This window comes from Tympanuchus pallidicinctus, unplaced genomic scaffold (genome assembly GCF_026119805.1).
Source record: "Tympanuchus pallidicinctus isolate F22 unplaced genomic scaffold, pur_lepc_1.0 scaffold15, whole genome shotgun sequence".
In the NCBI taxonomy this organism is placed as follows: domain Eukaryota; kingdom Metazoa; phylum Chordata; class Aves; order Galliformes; family Phasianidae; genus Tympanuchus; species Tympanuchus pallidicinctus.
In genome coordinates, this window is record NW_026294669.1 from 20,353,878 (window position 1) to 20,372,281 (window position 18,404).

An 18,404-nucleotide genomic window follows, 5' to 3' on the forward strand; every position below is an offset into this window, starting at 1 on the left:
AATGAGATTATTTTTTGCCTCAGGTGCTCTGATCAGTTCACTGCAAGGTCACAATATGTGTTAGAGAGGGACAAAGGAGAAAGTGAGAATGTATGGCTGGGGAAAGACAAGGGGAAAGCAAGACTTCAGTTCCTCCCAGTTAGACAAGCTGTGCCTCCCCACCCAAGATCCACGCTCCAAGGCAAACAACCAGTATGGGTAGAAGAGGAAGTGAATGTGGCTAGTGACATCCACATGGGCGCTGAAAGGGAATGGAAGCAATGGACCCTCTTGCAGGAATCAATCAACCATATACAAAATGCAGGAAAACAACGCAGATACAAGCACACCATCATCCATCAGTGTATCTGTACGTCCCTTTCAACAGGACAAGCAGCAAATAGGACAGCATATACAGTGCATCCACCTCCTGTAAGACTTACCAAGGCCAGTGTTGGTGGCGGCGGGGGTGCAGGTGGGGGAGGCACAGGCATGGTGGAAGGCTGAGCTCCAGCTGATCTTGCTAAGAAATCTGCACAGCAAAACACAAAATGCAAAGACCCAGAGATTAATAAATCTGTCACTTTTGGGAGGTATTTCTTCAAACCAATCCCGCATCTAGCAGGCTTATCTTTTTTTTTTTTTTTTCTTTCTTCTTTTTCTTTTTTAAGATTAAGCAGTCTGTTAAAAGCACTTCATGTTTAATTGTATGGATAAAAGCTACATCCTTAAATAGGTGTTCCCTGCACGATCTCCATAGCCATGCAAACTCTAAGAAACACATACCTAGTTCTGTACACACACAACCATTGCATAGTCTTTTGCTCTGGCAATGCACAAAAATGTAACGTGGTCACATGCAACAATAGAATACAAAACTGAACTCTGTTTAATCCAGCAATCTTGTTCCTGTGGAATTATGGCAGGTTAACCTCTTTGGTAAAATCATCAACCTCTATTTCTGCAAGGCTCTATCCCTTTAGGATGGTACTCAAAAAGGGATGTTGACCTTTTGAAATCTTTCAGCTGCTGGAAGACAACACCCCCTCACTGTTCTGGGTATGGTGCAAAGGCAGACCTCCAGGAAAGACTCATGCACCTCCTCTTCCAGCTTGCTCTCAAGAAGCCAGACTCCACCACCACCTCTGAATATACCCTCCTTCTCAGAAGCAGCAAATGCAGCCATGCTCTGTGCATGTTCCCTGAGGAGGAAGAACAAGCAAGCTGCTGTGCAGGGGAAAGCTTGGCAGCCAGAGACCACTTCTTCAGCTCTGCTGCCTGAGACCAGGCTCCTGCTTTTTCCCCACACGTAACTCCAGTAATTCCAGGACAGGCACACGCAGGATGCAGAAATTCACTGAAACTGAAAATCACAGTGGACTTTTTTTTTTTTCCTTCTCCAAGTCACAAGGGCTGTTAGTGGCATTTTAGCACACTGGTAGCAGGAATTGTACCCACTGGAAGCTCAGGGGTTTTCCTGATGGTGCTGAGACATTTCAGTAGTTTGCTGTGCTGCCTGCCCCTAAAAATACTTGTGCTTTGAGGGACCTTCTGACAGGCTCAGCCCTGAGCTTGTGCAGAAGTGCAGAGCATCCCATGTCAAATTTTCAAGGAGAAGAGGGCTTGGAAAGGAAATGAGCACATCACCCCTAGCTCAAGCTGACAAGGAATTCAGAGCAGAGTGGCATGGGGCAGGCTCAAGGCATTACCGCTATCTCTGGTGTGTGGAGGTTTTATTTTCCCCTGCTGCAGATGCTGTTGCTCCTGTTACTGAGAAAGCACAAGCAGAGCAGAGAGGAAGCTGATGGATGGACAGACTGACAAAGAGGAAACTGTGCGAAGCCAAGTCTGTGCAGCACTGTGCAAACACCACAGTCACAAACCCTGCAAACTGACACAAGTCTCCCACCCACTCATCCTGCAGGAGTTACCTCTCCTATGGAGGCGTCACCAGAGAGGCACAGCTTTCAGGTTCCCAGGATCTGCCAGAATCCACTTGCACTTCAGACTTCTGAGTTCCCTGCAATCAGTCCCCACATAAAACTCTGCTGAGCCCTATCCTTTCTTATTATCCTAAATTCAGTACTTAAAATCTGAACTCTATTAAAAGAACTAAGACTAATGCTGCTTTGTTCAACTTCCTGTTTAAAAAAATAGTCAACAGGAAAATTATTTCTTTTAGCAGACCACAACCATCCTGTTTCTTAACACAGTCTTTTCACAGCTGCAGTTGTCTCTAGTGTAACTGTGCCAGTAAGCTACTTCACTTTTAACTCCTTCAACTGATCAAAACGAGAAGCTGCTCTCTGCATTGCTCTGGTAAGAGGCTGAAGCAGTCCAGAAAATGCCCCCTCCTGAATCTTCTTGGTGCTCCATGTGCCAAGAGAAGCTCCTTGAGAAGGGAGGATAAAATTTGTTTTTTATCAGACTTTTAAATTAATTTCTTAAGGCAGCTCAAACCTGCGTGCAGCAAGCCAGCTAGCTGATCTACAGTGTGCTCTTCAACTAACAGCATTTTTGCAAATGTATAACTTGCCTACCTCCCTGTTTGTTAAATTATTGCTTTCTGCATGTTTGTGCTGTTCTTTTCTCCTTCCTTTCCTTCACTGGGTTGTTTTGGGTCAGCTTCATAAGAAACTGGTGGGAATAGAGGAGGAGCAGAGTAGCACTCAAAGCCTGAGCTCTCTAAGAAGGAGCCACTGCCCATGAAAGCATTCTACCACTCCAAGACCTTCCTTGACACATTGCTTGCAAGGAGGTAAGGGGAAGAAAAGCACTGTGCCTCCTGCTTGCCTATCCCTTCCTCCAGGGAAATATCAATATCTACCTAGTAAAGATGTATGTACCTCTTTCTATATGTAGCTGTATAGATATGTATGTGTGTAGATACATATAGATACATAAATACACATGCAATCAGTCTGAAAGTAATGCCTCCTATTCATAGCCATGGAAACTACAACAGATAGAAAGAGCACAATAACACTCTTTGATAGAGCACATTCTCTGCTACAGAATATTATTTTTCAACGTAGTCACCACCATCAACTGCACATTTTTGCCAGCAATGAACAAGATACTGTATGCTGTGCTGATAAAAATGTGCGTAGCCATTCAGAACGTGGCTCATCTTTCACCTTGCAGTCACCACTGCTGAAATACACCACCCACTGCCTCGCTGTGCTCATCTCCACTGGCTGGTCACCATAAGCATTCAGCAAGCATCAATGAATGTTAGTGGGTATCATTTTTTCTGCATGGAGGAATTCAATTCCACACCTTTGCTCCATATGCACTTCCATGTCAGACACCATTCTGTCAAACTGCCCTTCCGCTGCCATCTGTCACATGGCAAAACCATGTAATGGGATACTGGTGGGAAGGTTCAACCTCTACTGCCATACCATCGACATTTGCCTGACACCATGGGCCAACATAATAAAACAGGAGGCATTACAATCAGAGCAACTCCTGTATCTATAGATCTACCCTAACACGTATCTAGTTTCCACTCCTGTCCTACTGAGAAGGATGCCTCTCACTGTGCCTGCAGTGCCAGCTGCCTACCAGCTAGCATTTCTGGTACCAAAGGGCTTTATCAGCAGAATGGGTGGAAGCCAGAGATGCAGCTGTACACTGGCCAGCTTATTGTCCAGCTGCTGCTGAACAAACGCTATAGCCTGTGATTCAGCTGCTAGGAGGGCTGGCAAAAGGCATTTTGCAGGCATCAGGCAAGTTTCTGAGACAGGTCAAACTTTGGCAGCACTGGCCTCAAATTGTTTACACACAGTGCTCTTGCTCTGAAGCTGTGATCTTTTCAGTGATATTTTCTTGGAAAAGGTCTGCTGCAAAGGATGTGACAACTTAGAGTAATTTTTGGTGGACAAATCAAACTAATAGCGATATTAGTTTGATAAAAGCACAGCTCTGCTCCTGCTGCTGAGAAAAAAAAAAAGAGAAAAAAAAAAGAGCATCAGAAACTCAAAATGCAGCAACAAGTAGCACCTGCTGCTTTTGAAGCTCTAACTCAACTGTGCATAGTGTAGCACTGGACTCAAGTCCTGCCGCTGTGCTTCATTCACCACTGCTTTGCACAAAGCACAAAGGAGTCCCAGGATGCTAAGAGCAACTCTGCAGCTAGAGGGAAGCTTTGGCTTTTGTCTTGTGTGTACAGTGGTTCAGGGTTCATTATTTGCACTCAATCAGTGTGAAAGACCCTAATTTAAGGAACAGACATTAACTCCAGTTGCTAACAGCTGACACCATAAAATACAATAATAGCTGATAAATTTTACCTACTGAGTCTGTTAACAACAGAGCTGTTTGTATCAACCAGTGTCACAAGGTATTGAAAAAGAACTCATTTCAAAAGAAAGTTGGAAGGAGCATCAGAACTTTGAGACTCGGTACACATGTTCTTGTGCATTTTCTAGTCAGTAGTGTCCACTATCATCACTGTATGTAAATACTAGGCTTAAATCCCGGTACTGCAGCAGCAAGAATTAAGGTAGCTATCACCAAAATGCCAGCCTCTGGGCTCCAAAGATGGAGCATGTTATGATATGCAACACATTTTGATAAGAACTAACTGCATCCGAAAAAAAACCCAAAAAAACAAAGCTCAGGGGAAAAACAGAGTGTATAACATTTGGCAAAGAGCCCTTGCCCTGCCAAGCAACCCACCTGTAAAAGAGGCACTACAGCAAAACACAAGTTCTGGGCATTTCACGTTCAATTTAGTACCTCAGAGATTTCCTTTGAGTGCGACATGTGCCAAAGAAGGACATCTCATGTGGGATGCACAGCGTGAGCAACTGGGCTGCAGCTGCAGGGCTCGCCTGCAGTCAGCCATTTCGAGGCGGTCTGGGCACCCCTCGCACGCACTGAGTCACAGGCAGACAGACAGCTCGCTGCGGTTAATCGCTTCCTGCATGATTAATTTCCAAGCAGAAAAAGAGGAAGGAACAAACAACTGCAGAAATAAAACAGAAACGATAGAACTCAAGGGGGAAAAATATACAGTCACCAATTCAATGCTGATTGTCCCTCTGTGTCAAAGGGTTCAAAATCTAAAACAGTATCAATGCGGTTCTTTCCAAATGTATTGCTTCCACTTACAAAAAATTAACTGTGAATATGAGAAAATCAGGCTTGATCACCAAGCATTTTGCTAAGGTAGCTCTCAGAACAGAAAGGACAGCAAACTAACCACGTGACAAAATAGTTGGGAAACACTATAAAAACAACTGTTTTTCCATGGGGGAAAAAATCAGCTCCACACAGACAAAAATATTTTTTCATGAACTATTGTCTAACAGAATACACAACTATTGAATTGCTTTGATTCGCCCACATCCCTTGCTTCTCCCCTTGCCCTTGGTGGGCCTGACACCGGGAGCACACACATCCCACGCTTTAGTCCTGTGCAGCAGGAGTGCAAGAGCAGGGATGTGTGTAAGAAGAGCTCCAGGGGATGCCAAAGGTACCCACCCTGCACAACATCATGTCAGTAACTGCTACCTGAAAAACATGGCACGTGCTTCTCTCTTTTTATTAAAGCAAGAGCTCGGTTTCTATAAAAATAGAAACTTGTAAATACGTATAAATATATAGATGGTTTTAACCCCCCTAAAAGGTTTGACATGGACAACAAATGCATTGCAGTGTGAAGCTACCTGAACGAACCGCAGAGGAATTCCCCTAGATGGTAGAGGAGGAATATTTAGAGCCTCCCCTGCCTGTCACTCACACACACAGAAAATTGGCAAAGCTTCTGACAGTTGCTGAAGTGACCCCATACAGATGGGACTGAGACACCGCTGGGATGCTTTGTACCCACCCCACACTCAGCTCTAGCAGAACTAGGTCTTCTTCCTCTTAACTGGGATAAAGAAGGCAAGTGACACCTGAAATGCTCCTCTCAGTGTTTCTGGGTCCTTTAACTGCTCTTTTAGGGGTGGTTTTCACTGAAACTGCACTGCTTTTGGTGCAGGGGTTACAAGCCCACAAGGTAGGAGGTCGGCTTTCTCCTCCTGCCCAGAGGAAGCTGAGGTAGGAGAGGACGCACCAACATTTCACCCTTGCAACCATTTGTAGAGAACTGGATGGTCTAAAGAGAAGCTGACAAGATAAACGACTGTACATGCATGAGGCCCAGAGAAATTCTGTGGAGATTCCATCTCCAGAAAGTCCATTTTGTCATGGACAAATGCCAATGCACAGCCATGGGATGCCAAGAGCAGCCTCATGTGCTTGCTGCCCATGGGCAAGTTGTATGCAGCAGGCTTCCTCTGTCACCCAGGAGTTCTGCTGCAAAGAGCCAGCAGGGTTGCATCCATGGAAAATTACTGCTAAGAACTAGGCCACTGTGGTGTCAGAATGTTGTTTTAATCCAAGTATTTCAAGAAGTTTTTTTCTTCTCAGTGACATATTTTTCAAGATATGTGGAAGATCGTTGGCAGTGGCGAGCTGTGGAGGACTGCCCTGGTCACTGCTACAGTTGCTACTTGGAAGAAAAAAAAGCAAAGCTTTTGAACATTTAAAGTGTTTAGATGTTGACTTGAGAAAAGATGACAACTTAAGAGCAAATACACTATAGCAGAAAATACCTCTCTCAAAATAGCAGTCACTGCCATCTAGCCCATGCTGCTGGAACTTCTTTCAGCCACTACTTAAAGAAATATTTCTGCCTGCTGGGACTCTGGGAGATGGTCTCATTGCTGATCCAGAAGGAGCACACGTGCCCAGGTGCCATCCCCAGTAGGAGGTGGAGCCGACACAGCCAGGGCGTTTCCAATTATGGCACATATCCCAGCCCTGGTGCCTGTGGGACAACACCTATGACCCTGCAGCTCACTCCCTCCCAATGGAAGAGAAGCCTTTTCCCCCAGACCCTTGATAAAGAAAATGCCCAGCAGCAAACAACTTCCCTCCCAGGCAAAAGTGATGCTTAAGGACCAAGCTGCTAGTATCTGAGTCCTTCCTTCAGCTGTCCAGAGCACAGTTGTCTACAACATTCAATCGTGTATCATCCAAAACAGCTTCTGGCCAGCACAAATGTTTGAAACAATGCAAAAGACTGTATTATCCTAGGCACACTGCCCGACACAGCAAATGTGGGATTCACACAGGGTTGAGGTAAGTAAGCCTCAGCACACAGTCCTAAAGAAAGGGAAGCTTGTTTTGGTGCTCTAAAGGCTATAGGGATACACTGTCCACCTGGGCACAGCATAACAGAGGGGAACAAGGATCTGCTGTCTTTCTCCATCCTACTTCCTTATCCGTTTCTCCTTGTGCATGCTGTGTTCATAAAATGCTGTTCCTAATACACAGTCTAAGAACTTCTCTCTGCTGGGGCTGCTTTTTCCAATGTCCCGTTACTGCGGAAGTGATCACTTGGCGTCAGAGGATGCTCAACAGCACGGACTGTGCCACACAGCCTTCTCCCAGAAACGTTAGTGGCTTTTGGCACAAGGAGCTGCTGGTAGGGTGAACAGTGTGGCTCAGAAGTTAAGGCTTTTCAGAATTGCCTCCAACTTCAATTAACTCTAACTCCTAAAAAAGCACAGTATGCTAAGTTATCCACTTGAATAATAGGATGACTTCTGCCAGCAGCAAACTTGTGGACATATCCTCACCACACTGTATTGCTCAGCTTTCCAACCTTATTAACAAGGGGAAAAATAACATCTTTTTTACACTGGCTTCCTTGGATTTTGACTTTCAACCCAAATACATACAACATACAGCGTAAACCCAAGTACACAAAACATATAGGGCTCTTTCTCTGTTTTTTTAGGATGCTGCACATCTGACCACTTGTTTGCTTTGTGAAGCAAGAAGGAAATTCTGCCATTTGAATCAAAGTGACAGAAGCCTGGAAGACAATTTTTCCCCTTCTCTCCACTGTTTTGTAGTACAACAGGCCAAAAAGTATCAGGAATTAGGAGTTAGTCTGAACTGCTGCAACTTTCAGCCAGCACAGAAATAAGTGAGAGGAACCAAATTTGGTAAGGGAACTCTGGGATGCTGCCGGAGGACTTCTGCTGACTGGTTGCACACCAGGGTGCCACAGGTCCACTGTACAGTGATGCCTGCAAGGTGAGGGGCTTCTCCACCTGTCAGCCCCAAGGCTGGGTTAAAAGGCTCCTTTCTGGAGGTGTACATTATATGGCAGGAGCTTCAGGACCTCTACTGCATTCTCTGCCATGCCCAGGGAACAGTAGCTACAGGGCTGTTACTGAGCTGTTCTCAATCAGCATCTTGTTCTGATCAAGAGGAAGACAGGCAGCAATGGTAGAAAGGATTTTACTATAATAAAGGCACACAGGAAAAGATCAAGGATCTCACGCTGTCAAATTATATTATTACTCCTCCATAGGCCTAAGTCTAGAATTCAACTGGCTTTAGTTTTCCAATAAGGTTTTTTAATATAAAGTGTTTTCTTTATCATGATCAGATAATTCTTACTAAACCTGCAGTGAACTGTGACTGGCCTACTAAAGCCAGCATCTATAAAATAATATTACAGTGGCGACTCCCTCTAAAGGGGAAATATCTGAGGCACATCAGGGCCAGACACATGGAATGAATTTAAAACACTGTTTTCCAATCCCACTCTACGTAAATATTGCAATATTCCTAAAAGAATGCTGAAAAACTACAGCGTGATTAGTTCGGATTTCACATCAAAAGCCCAAACAAAACACTAAGTGGCCAGGACAGTCAGCAGGGAAAGACAACCACACAAGCCAGGCTGCATTAGAGTTTTTACAATCCAGGTGTCGACATGAATTAGAAGGTAACTCGAATACCTGTCCTTAGAGGAGCAATCAAAGGCTGATCTGTCCAGAGTGTGGGAAAAACAAAGCAAAACACAGCTCCAGATCTGCGTAATGTAAGGCAGCCCACTCAGCCACAGACAGCTCAGAGAAACAAGTACTGCCTCAGAGCCAGATTACCGTCAGTAAAAGCCTCTGTTCAGTGCAGCCAGCCCCATAAATCAGTTTTGCGACTAGGTCTGGTAGAGATTTTAATTAAAAAGAAAAAAAATATTTTCCATTCTGAGAGTTAATTTTGGACGATTTGAAGCTGCAAAGCACTGAGACTTCAAGTCTTCTCTAAAATGGGTGGAGATGGAGAGTCTGATTTTAGTCTCATGAGTTAATGGAAAGGCTCAGGCCAGTTTTCAGAGGGGGCTGGATGAGACCTATTGTGCCTTACAACTCTGCTGAAAGTTTGAGCTGTTTGGGATGACCAGACTTAACAATTAAGAGCACATCTCAAGAAATCCCCTAACTTTCTCTGCTATGCAAGGCTTTGCACTGTAGCTTGCGATCACTTGTGAGGTCATGAATCATATTTGCACGTAAAGAATGCATCTGAGGAATGCTGTACTCAGCAGTCAAGGTTGGTGGTGCTGGCTCCCAAAACACCATCTTGTGGATGCATAAGGCTGGGGTGGGAAGGACCACAGCCACAACAGAACAACCTTACAGACTGACTTGATACTAAATGAGAACTCACTCTGCATTTAACCTTGTCTGACCTGCAAAAAGCTGCAAAATAGCATCTGATTTGCCATTTAAATGCTTATTTTGATAATACGACTGTGAAAAGTTTAGCTTTCTTTTTATAGCAGACTCTTGTTACAAGACAATTCTTTTCTAATTCCCAAAGGGACTGATGAAAGTTTGAGAATAAAGCAAAGTGAAAAACAGTTTTTCAGCTTATTAAGGTATAAATGAATATATTGAAAAGAATATAATTTCTTGGAATACCTGTTTGTATTTACTACAATTGGTGTTTTATTATAGATCCTCCTCTGAGAATAGCTATGAATGGAAACTTTTTTCTTATATGATGTATGTAATAACTAAATAACTAAAATCCAATTACTGAAAACAAATACCACTTTTAAAGCCTGAAGCATTCTGAAGCTGTGCAATGTATACTGGGTATGTGCACATGCAGGGAGCTGGATGACAAAGTGTCCATTTGCACAAGCCATCAAAGCAGCTCTCAGCATCTGTTCTCGCTGGCTTGGAAGAGGGCCTTTGCCCTCTGAGGTTTGGCCTGCTGTGTATTTTGTGTTAAGTCTCAGAAAGCTTTCAGATGGGCTGCTATGGTTTCAGTAATTATTTTAAAAGGTTCTCGGCAATATAAAAACAAATCTGTGGAAGGGATTTTAAAATCAGAATGGAAATACTAAGACAAGGGAAAAGTAGAAGCAAAAAGTAATTTGAAACAGAGTCTGCTTTAGCAAACAGCCCCCCATGCCCCTCCCAGTTACCTCTTCTGCATGCCAGAGCCAGCCAGAGCTCAACCCAACCTACCCAGATACCACTGCCAAAAGGTGATCATCTTTCCAGAGGGATCTACAGAGCTTTAAAAGCTCTGCCCAACAAAAACAAAACAAAACAAACCCCAAAGTCCAAGGTGAATCGAGGATAAGAGACTCATGAGTTCTCAACACCCTACCCTACCTGTTCTTTGTTTGAAAGGGATACATTTAGAAAACAAAAAGAAAAGCAGCAGTGTTATTAAAAACACTATTTCAGGCATGAATTCACATGATCATCTAATATCTTGCCAGTCCCAACAAATGCTGTCTCATTTTAACCCATTTAAAAACAAGTTCAATGTGTTATGGCTCTGCACTGTCAGATTATTTGCCTGGTTGGAAGCCAGCAAGAAACTTCTGTGACTAGAGGAATATCCTATCCTGCAGATAAAGGAAGCAATAAATTATTGCTATTAAAATATTGTACAGTAAGAAAACTCAAAAACTACATCTGTATGCCCTGTGCAAATTGAATAGACCAGACAGCCACTAAATAAACTAAGGTTGCCATTATCTCTATATTGCTTGATTCTTTGTATTATGTATAAATGCTACGAAGTCAGACCATCCTCTTCACTATTAAAAAACAGCAAATTTTACAACATACCCATGTTAACTGTGTTAACCTACTGCTTTCATTGCTACATCAAGAAAAGGTTGATTTTACATATCTAACTTTTAATAAGGATCTATCAGCTCTCCTCAGCTGATAGGAACTGCTATGGTTTCACCACAAACCTACAGAGCCTTTAGCCAGAGAAAGGTAGGGTCCAAAAGGGCTAAAGTTTATATGTATGATAAATTACATTGACTGCTGGCTCAGGCTCCGAGAATAAAGCAGCCTACTGGCAGGGAAGATGAAGAACTCTCTTCCCCTGCAATGCTGATCCCATCACATGGCTTGCTTTGAGCTGGCCAGCACTTTCCTGCCTCCCAGACTGGTTACAGGACAAAATGAACTGCTACCAAATTGAAAATACATGCAGAATGCCTGCAAAGGATCCCTTGTTCTATGTAAGCTTCTTGCAAAGAGCAGCTCCAAAGAGAATTAGGGGGTTTGGTGACCACCCTGCAGGTCACCACCAGTGCACAGGCCATTCTGGATGGAGGAGCAAAGGCAATAAGTATGTGAGACATGTTGACTGTTTGGCCAGCACAGGGTGAGCTCCAGATCAGTGTCACGGACTGAAACCACATGAGGGAGCTGGAATGGGAGGAGTGGTGTTAATGGAGATCACCAGGCATGAAGCCTGCAGCTCTGGGCTGCTCTTTCAGATTGCCATTCAGGGAAGGACTGATGGAAGGGCAGATCTCTGTTTGGTTTTGGTTTGGGTCTGTGTGAAGCAATAAAAACCAACCCACAGTGCACAGAATGCTTTTCCATATGTCATGAGAGACAGTAGCCTTCCGTGTCTAAGGCTGTATGTATGCTACATACTTATGTAGGCGTGGCACCCTTGTTCCTATCACCAACAATTTCCATTTGGTCAAATCTGGAAAACATCCTGAGTAATACAAGAATTAATTTTTCTGTTAAATATTTCCAATGCTGTCTTTTGGCAAAAAAAGGCATCAAGAGTTACTTGGAAAAGGAAGGCACAGCAAAGAGATGTTTCAGTTATTTTGCAAACAAGCTGCCAAAACACAAAGAGCAAAATCCAACCAATACAAATAATTCTTTGCACTTATACCACTATAAGCTAAGTGGAGATCTGAACACCGACCAACCACAACTACCTTTTAATTCACTTTCTAGAGTGCAGCTATAACAAAACTCAACTCAAAACAGCCTTGTAAAGCTGTTTTTACACACATGCCTGGTCTACTCTTGCAGCATGAAATAAAGCCCCATGAGGTGCGATAACACTCAAACAGCAGATTCAGTGTTTACCCCTGGCACTGCAACTGATGTCGGGGTTATGAAATTTGCACATATGCACCTGGGTACTCACAGGACACATCTGCAATGGATCATGCCAATTTAAACACCCACAGCCAGGGCGCATAGTTAAGCTGTCCATGCTTATTCAAACATTTTCATTGTCCAGTTAAAAGCTCCATAATTAAGTACAGTTTCTGACGACTCTGTTTATGACATATGCTTCTTTACTTATTTTGGCAATTATCTAATAGATGACAAAGTATAAGTTCTGTTTTGTATCAGTCTGTGGTTCTTTTAAGCTCAGAGCAATTCTAACATTATATTAAAGACTTCTCAGTCTATGAATTTAGGTTCCCTGTTCTACTGAGAGAGGGATTAAATCCTCTATTTTTGTGTTGGTATACTGCAGTATTCAATAACGTGTTCTTGGAAAATGAAAGTAATAGAGACAAATGCGAAGTTACCACACTGTTCCCAGCACAAAGCTCTCCCACTGACTGCCCAAATCTATCACTGTCCAGTACTGGGAGGGACTTTATATGAGCAAGTGCCACTGGAAGTGGGAGGACACAGATGGGGATAAGGAAGGGGTTCCAATGTCCTGTAGAGGGGACTTGTTTGAAGTCTGGCACAAGTCAAACCCAAACCAACCAAGGACAACAAAGTAAAAAAACACCTTCCTGCTTTCCACGTCTCTGATTATAGAAGTCTTTGCTCCAATTTATTTCACTTCGGAAACAATCTTTTACAGCTGCAGATGGCAAGTACTTACTCAGCTAGTGAGCAAAAAGAAGTTGGAAAGAGTGAATATTAATGGAATGGGTTCTGATGGGGAAAAAAAAAAAAAAAGAAGGCAGGCCAACATCTTCCATGGATTAACAGCAACCGCTAGCCAATCTTCCCCTAAACAAAGAGGGAGCATGTTCTACAGCATCCTTCTCAAAAGGAACCAGACCACGTGCTGTGGCAACCCTGGCTGTCCTGCACCCAGTGCCATGGCTCAACCCACACTCCAAGGCTGGTAGATCCCACACATTAAAGCAGAGCCTCTGACTGAGTCAATGACAGTAAAACAGAAGCAATTTCATTCTGATACCTGCATTTTATTTTACTTGTTTATACTCCATCCGTCTTCCAGGACTTTTAACAACCAAGTGTTCTCATGCAGCAAGGTGCTCCAAGGCAATGCATCACACTACAGTAACATTGCTGGCAGGCTTGCATTTAGCTGACTGTGCATATATCCTCCCCACACAGGATGCCCAAGGAGCAGATGATTTTGGAGATAATTTGCCTTCATGCAAGAGAGCAGATTTAGCCAAGCTCCTGATGGTGTTCAGAATGCAGGGTTTGGTTTTGTTTTTTTTTTTTTTTTTTGCATAAAAAGTAATAGTTTAGTGCTAGTAAAGGTATTTTTGGCATACCACACCTGTAAAAAAATACCCCCACAAAACCAAGAGCAGCCACATACTATCCATTCAATAATTGCATTTCCTTTTTAGCACATACTTAATTGGCAGGTCCTCTTACTCCATGTGACTGTTCAAGTTCATCTTCATTTATGCCAATCTACCAAAAGCTCAGAGGAAAAAGCTTCAGGCTGGTCTGCACAGGGCAGCTGCCCTGACATACCAGGTATTTGGGGTTGGCAGCCAATTTCCCCTTTAATTTCTTTTAACAAGAGTGGCTGTCCCAGTTGTTAAACCCTAGCTGAAGTTAGCAGCACACTTGCTGAATCCTTTAAAACATAGCTGAAACTCTGTTCAATCTGTCTGAATGGTTTGGTCAGCAACACGGGGCAAAACCAAACCAGGCTTAAGTGAGTTTGGAGACTAAGTTTAGCACATGGCACACTTCAATAATACTCCTAACATCTCTTGTTTTCAAGACCAGAATTAGCAATTAAATGCAGAGTTAAGAATCACTGCAAATCTGAGGCCATATGCTTCTAGCAAAAAGAATGCTTTTTCAGAACTCATATGTAGAAACTCTGCAAGCTTTTGAATCTGGATCAAATCCACAGCTGGAAGGAAGCTTTGTGTTGGTTTTATCAGGTCATAAGACATTATTACTCTCATAAAGCCTACATTCTCTCATCAACTGCAGTCCTGATGACTGGCAATCCTCAAGTGATTTTGCAAGGATCACTATTTTCTTCCATATCTGTCAAAGTGCCTGTTACGTGAGCCAAGTCTGCAGCCAAGTGCTGTTTCAGGTTAGCCCTGATCCATCAAAACTTGCCACTAGGAAATTCTGATCAACACTGACCAATCTGGTCTTACACAGCCAGTGTGAAAGTAAAGTTCACCATTAGTACCAGAGTTTTAAGATCCATGATAAAAATGAGCTGTTTGCTGTCTTTCACTCAAGAAAGCAGCACAGCCTGGCTTTCCAGGTTTCTTTCACCTCCCTTTCATACCAGGAGCAGACCTCATCAGCTGCTAGTCATAACTCTATACTCTCTCACAGTACACAAGAAACTCACTTTAGCTAGTGTTGCTACAATGAAAAGACCAAAATCTTGAGAAACTCAGGAGTAGCATGACACTTGCCTTCCCTGGAAAGTGGAGCATGGAATATATTGCATCATGCATATCATCTAGTGTTCACTGTATTGAAAATAACTAAACAGTTTTCATCAATAACAAGAAAAATATAATGTTAGCCTACAAGGAGACTGAAATACAGGCTGGAAGAAGGTACATATATCCTTGCTCTTCCTCTGAGCCAAGTACCAGTCCTGGCAGGGATTTGTTTCTCTTCTTAAAAATCTCCAGTGATAGAAATTCTGAAATATCCTTCAGTCATCTATTCTAGCACTTAGTTAGCTGCAGAGCTAGTGGAATTTTTCCCAGTATCCCATCCCAGCCTTCACTGTGCAGATTTCAAATGTAATGCTGTTTTTTCTAGATAAGGAAACTACAGATTCACAGTGCCTGAGCAAACCATATCAGCCATCAGCAGTCCTACCTGTGAAGCCTTAAAACCTTCCACTGCTAGCCCTGTGCCACTGAATTAATAAAAAGCATCAGATGTGTAAAAAGCTTGTGGATTTGGTGGAAAATTAGAATAACCTAAAGCACTTAAATCTGACATTAGGAAAGGTGTGCCACATGGGATCACATCAGTAAACTGGCATTGCCATTAATTCTACCATGCAAAAAAATGACTTCTGCAAAGAATGAATTTTGCATGTTCTAAGCAAACACTTTTAATAATACTTATGAGATGGTTCTATGCCTTCTGACTGTTATAGGCATTTCACAGCTTGGAGAATACACGTGCTGGAGACCTGTTTCCCACACTACTACTCACGCAGTAACACTTCCCTGCTCCTCCCCACTCAGATCCCAGGGCTCTGTACCTCCTCAGAAGCTGGAGAGATGCTTGGACAGAACACGAGGCCTGACAAATTCACTCCAGAATGCACCTGCTGAAGCTAATTAGATCACAGGAACATTTCCCAGGCTGTACACTCCTGCAAGGAAGAAAAAAAAAAAATACCCATAACATTATTAATTGCAAATGGTGGGGACCATGAAGCCTGAGTACATTTCTGCTGGACATTTCCCTGTGTAGGTATAAACTCTGCGTGAGAGCTGACAGTGTCCAGAGAGGAAGCTGACTCCATCTAAAGAGGAAAATTAAAGGAAAATACACTGACTGCTCTCAGGATCAGTTCCTGAGACAAAAAGGCCCAATTTGTTTTCAAACAAATTTAGGATAATTGCCTTGACTTCAACAGAGCATTGTAAAAGCCAGTATAAATGGTGGAATGAAAGCAGGACAGCCTAAAAACATACGTGGATGGACATGGTGGGAAGACTGGAGTTATCTACTGCTCCTCTTAAAATAACCATGGTTTGTCAACCAACATTGTAAGGAAGGGGGTTCTACAGTTTAAGCTAGAAAAAAAATGCATGCAAAAGCTGAAACAAGTCAGCTAAATAAAAGCAAAAGCAACCTCCTTCAACCTCAGGATGGTTTTAACAGCTAACTACAGAAATGATTTGCAGACCTTCCATTCAAGTGAGGGGGAGGGAAGAGGATGGCCGGCAAGATGTCTGTGGAATGTACCGCAAACAATGCTGCAGTAAAAGACACTCTTGTCCATCTAAGGTACTTAATAATAAACAGCAAAACAACAACCGAGTCAGTTTAAAGGAAAGTATAAGAACAGTAACTGTTCAGCATTTTATTGATTTACTTACATTTAGAGATCAAAGTCTCCAGACTCCAATTCCTCAGTGGTATGGAACTCATGCCTACACTGTGTAGCGAAATAAAACCCACACGGGGAGCTTACTAAAAGCTGCCATTACAGTTTGGGTTTGCATGAGCTGGCATTGCACACCTTAACTCATACTTTCCCCTTTGCAGAAAAGAGCAAAGCAGTGCTGTGGGCCCACGTGTGCCATGGACACGAAGCCAATAGTGCATTGCAGTCTGCCAGCTGATGGCGAGCAAAGCTGGCTGGTGATTAAAGTGGCATCGGGAGTGCTGTTTGTTCCACTTATTTGCAGATTTAAGGGAACTTTAAAGCTTTGGTTAGATGAAATCGACTATCTCAGAACTACTAAGTTTTATACTAGTACTGCTCAAGGGAAAGAAACCAAAATAAATCATTAAAAAAAAACAAACACAACATACAGAAAAAGGAATGCTTCTTCCATAGATGTTATGAACACGTGCGCACACACACACACCCATTCCTCCTTCCTTCTGAACTACAGTGAAAGCGCAGTTTTATTTTCCTGAGCACATAGCTTGTCCCCATCTGGTTCCATTTTTTACTACTTTCTTCTTTTGGTTTCCTTCTCTCCCATTCCAACCCATATTTACTTCCTTTTGTTTAGTCTGTATTCTTTATTCCCTCTTCTCTTTTTGCAGATTTCCTTTTTAATTTGTTTTGGAAAAAAACCATTCTTGCTCTGATTTTCTTAACCCAGGCTGGTGCCAGGGACCCATCAGGACACCCCTCTCCCATGCCCCTTCCCTCTTGTAGCCCTGGCTGGGCTTGCTCTTGGTACAAGGTGTGAAGCTGAGGGCTTCTTTATACAGAGAAGTGCACCAGTCTACTTTTGAATTCAATTTCAAATACCTAGTATGAACCACTGTGTGGAAGGTCAAATATATTATTTACAAGCCATTGTATGTAATTTAAAACAACTCCTAATCTGTATGAGATGAGCCACTATAAAGCAGGATTAGGTTGAAATTAAAACGTCTGCAATGGGATTTTATTAAATTGGTTTTAAATTACATTCTTAGTAATACAAAGCCGAAGATTAGAAATCTTAATAGAGCAGAAAGACCGCTTTGGGACAGAACTGTGGCACTCCTTACAAATCATGCTAGATTCGCAGAAGCAGAAGGGCCCAGCAAAGGCCAGAGACTGCTGCTTGCAAAACTCTAAAGCTCAAAACAGTAAGCTCCACAAGGCTGCCCAGACACCAGGCTCTGCAATTTCCAAGTAAGAGCATCCTTGTCCCTGATGTGGGCTATGTGCACATCCTGTGCCACTTCCTCCACCCCCACACTGCCAGGAGCACGTGCACCTGCACCAGGCTGGGGGGTTCTCACTTGTGGGGTTCTCACTTGTGGGACTCAACCCCAGGGGGCTCATCCCATCTTACGATCATTGCTATACTGCCCACGAAAGCCACGCACCACCTGGCCTAACCAACCTCATAGGATGAAGGATTGTGTTTTTGCTGAAGTTCATATGCACAAGAGGAAAGATTTCCTTCTTTCATTCATTTCCAGGGATCTCTCCCATTAGCATGATAGAGATGGAGAACTGTGTAGTAAACTTAGCTAAACCTCCACTGCAAGGTTTATTTCAAACTCTGTGAAGTACTACTAAAATACTCTGTATTTTGTCATCAGTAAGTTTATCTTCTTTTCAACTTTCACTTCATGTTCAGCAATTTTAGTTAATCACATTTTTCTTAGTAATATTTAAAAATAATGAATACATTTTTACATAGGGATACAAACTGTACATCCCTCCAAATGTGCTCGCTGTGAAAGTTCCAAGTGCTGCAGCAACAAACCAGTGCCATTTCCTGCCCAACACAGGGGCTCCCAGGCCAAAAAGCTTCCAGCACAGCAGAGCTGAGACAGACCTCCTCAACAGATATCACAAAGAATGAGAAAAAGCTTTAAGAAGAGAATACATCAGTAATATCAAATAGAACA

At 42.9% G+C, this 18,404-nt stretch overlaps 1 protein-coding gene across 7 annotated transcripts in view; it reads right to left on the reverse strand.

The window, feature by feature from the left end:
* The window catches only part of WIPF1 (WAS/WASL interacting protein family member 1), a 48,760-nt gene that overhangs the window by 14,021 nt on the left and 16,335 nt on the right, over window positions 1-18,404 (reverse strand). For 4 of the 7 annotated variants that reach the window (XM_052676246.1, XM_052676250.1, XM_052676249.1 and 1 more), the window contains exons 2-3: window positions 15,568-15,681; window positions 423-511 (exon numbers count right to left, since the gene is read on the reverse strand). In XM_052676246.1, the coding sequence (XP_052532206.1) occupies window positions 423-473 (51 nt within the window). In that variant the 5' untranslated portion in view covers window positions 474-511; window positions 15,568-15,681. Of the gene's footprint in view, window positions 1-422; window positions 512-1,910; window positions 2,000-4,722; window positions 4,939-15,567; window positions 15,682-18,404 lie in introns of those variants that run through there. The other 3 variants (XM_052676251.1, XM_052676253.1, XM_052676252.1) reach the window with 3 other exon arrangements.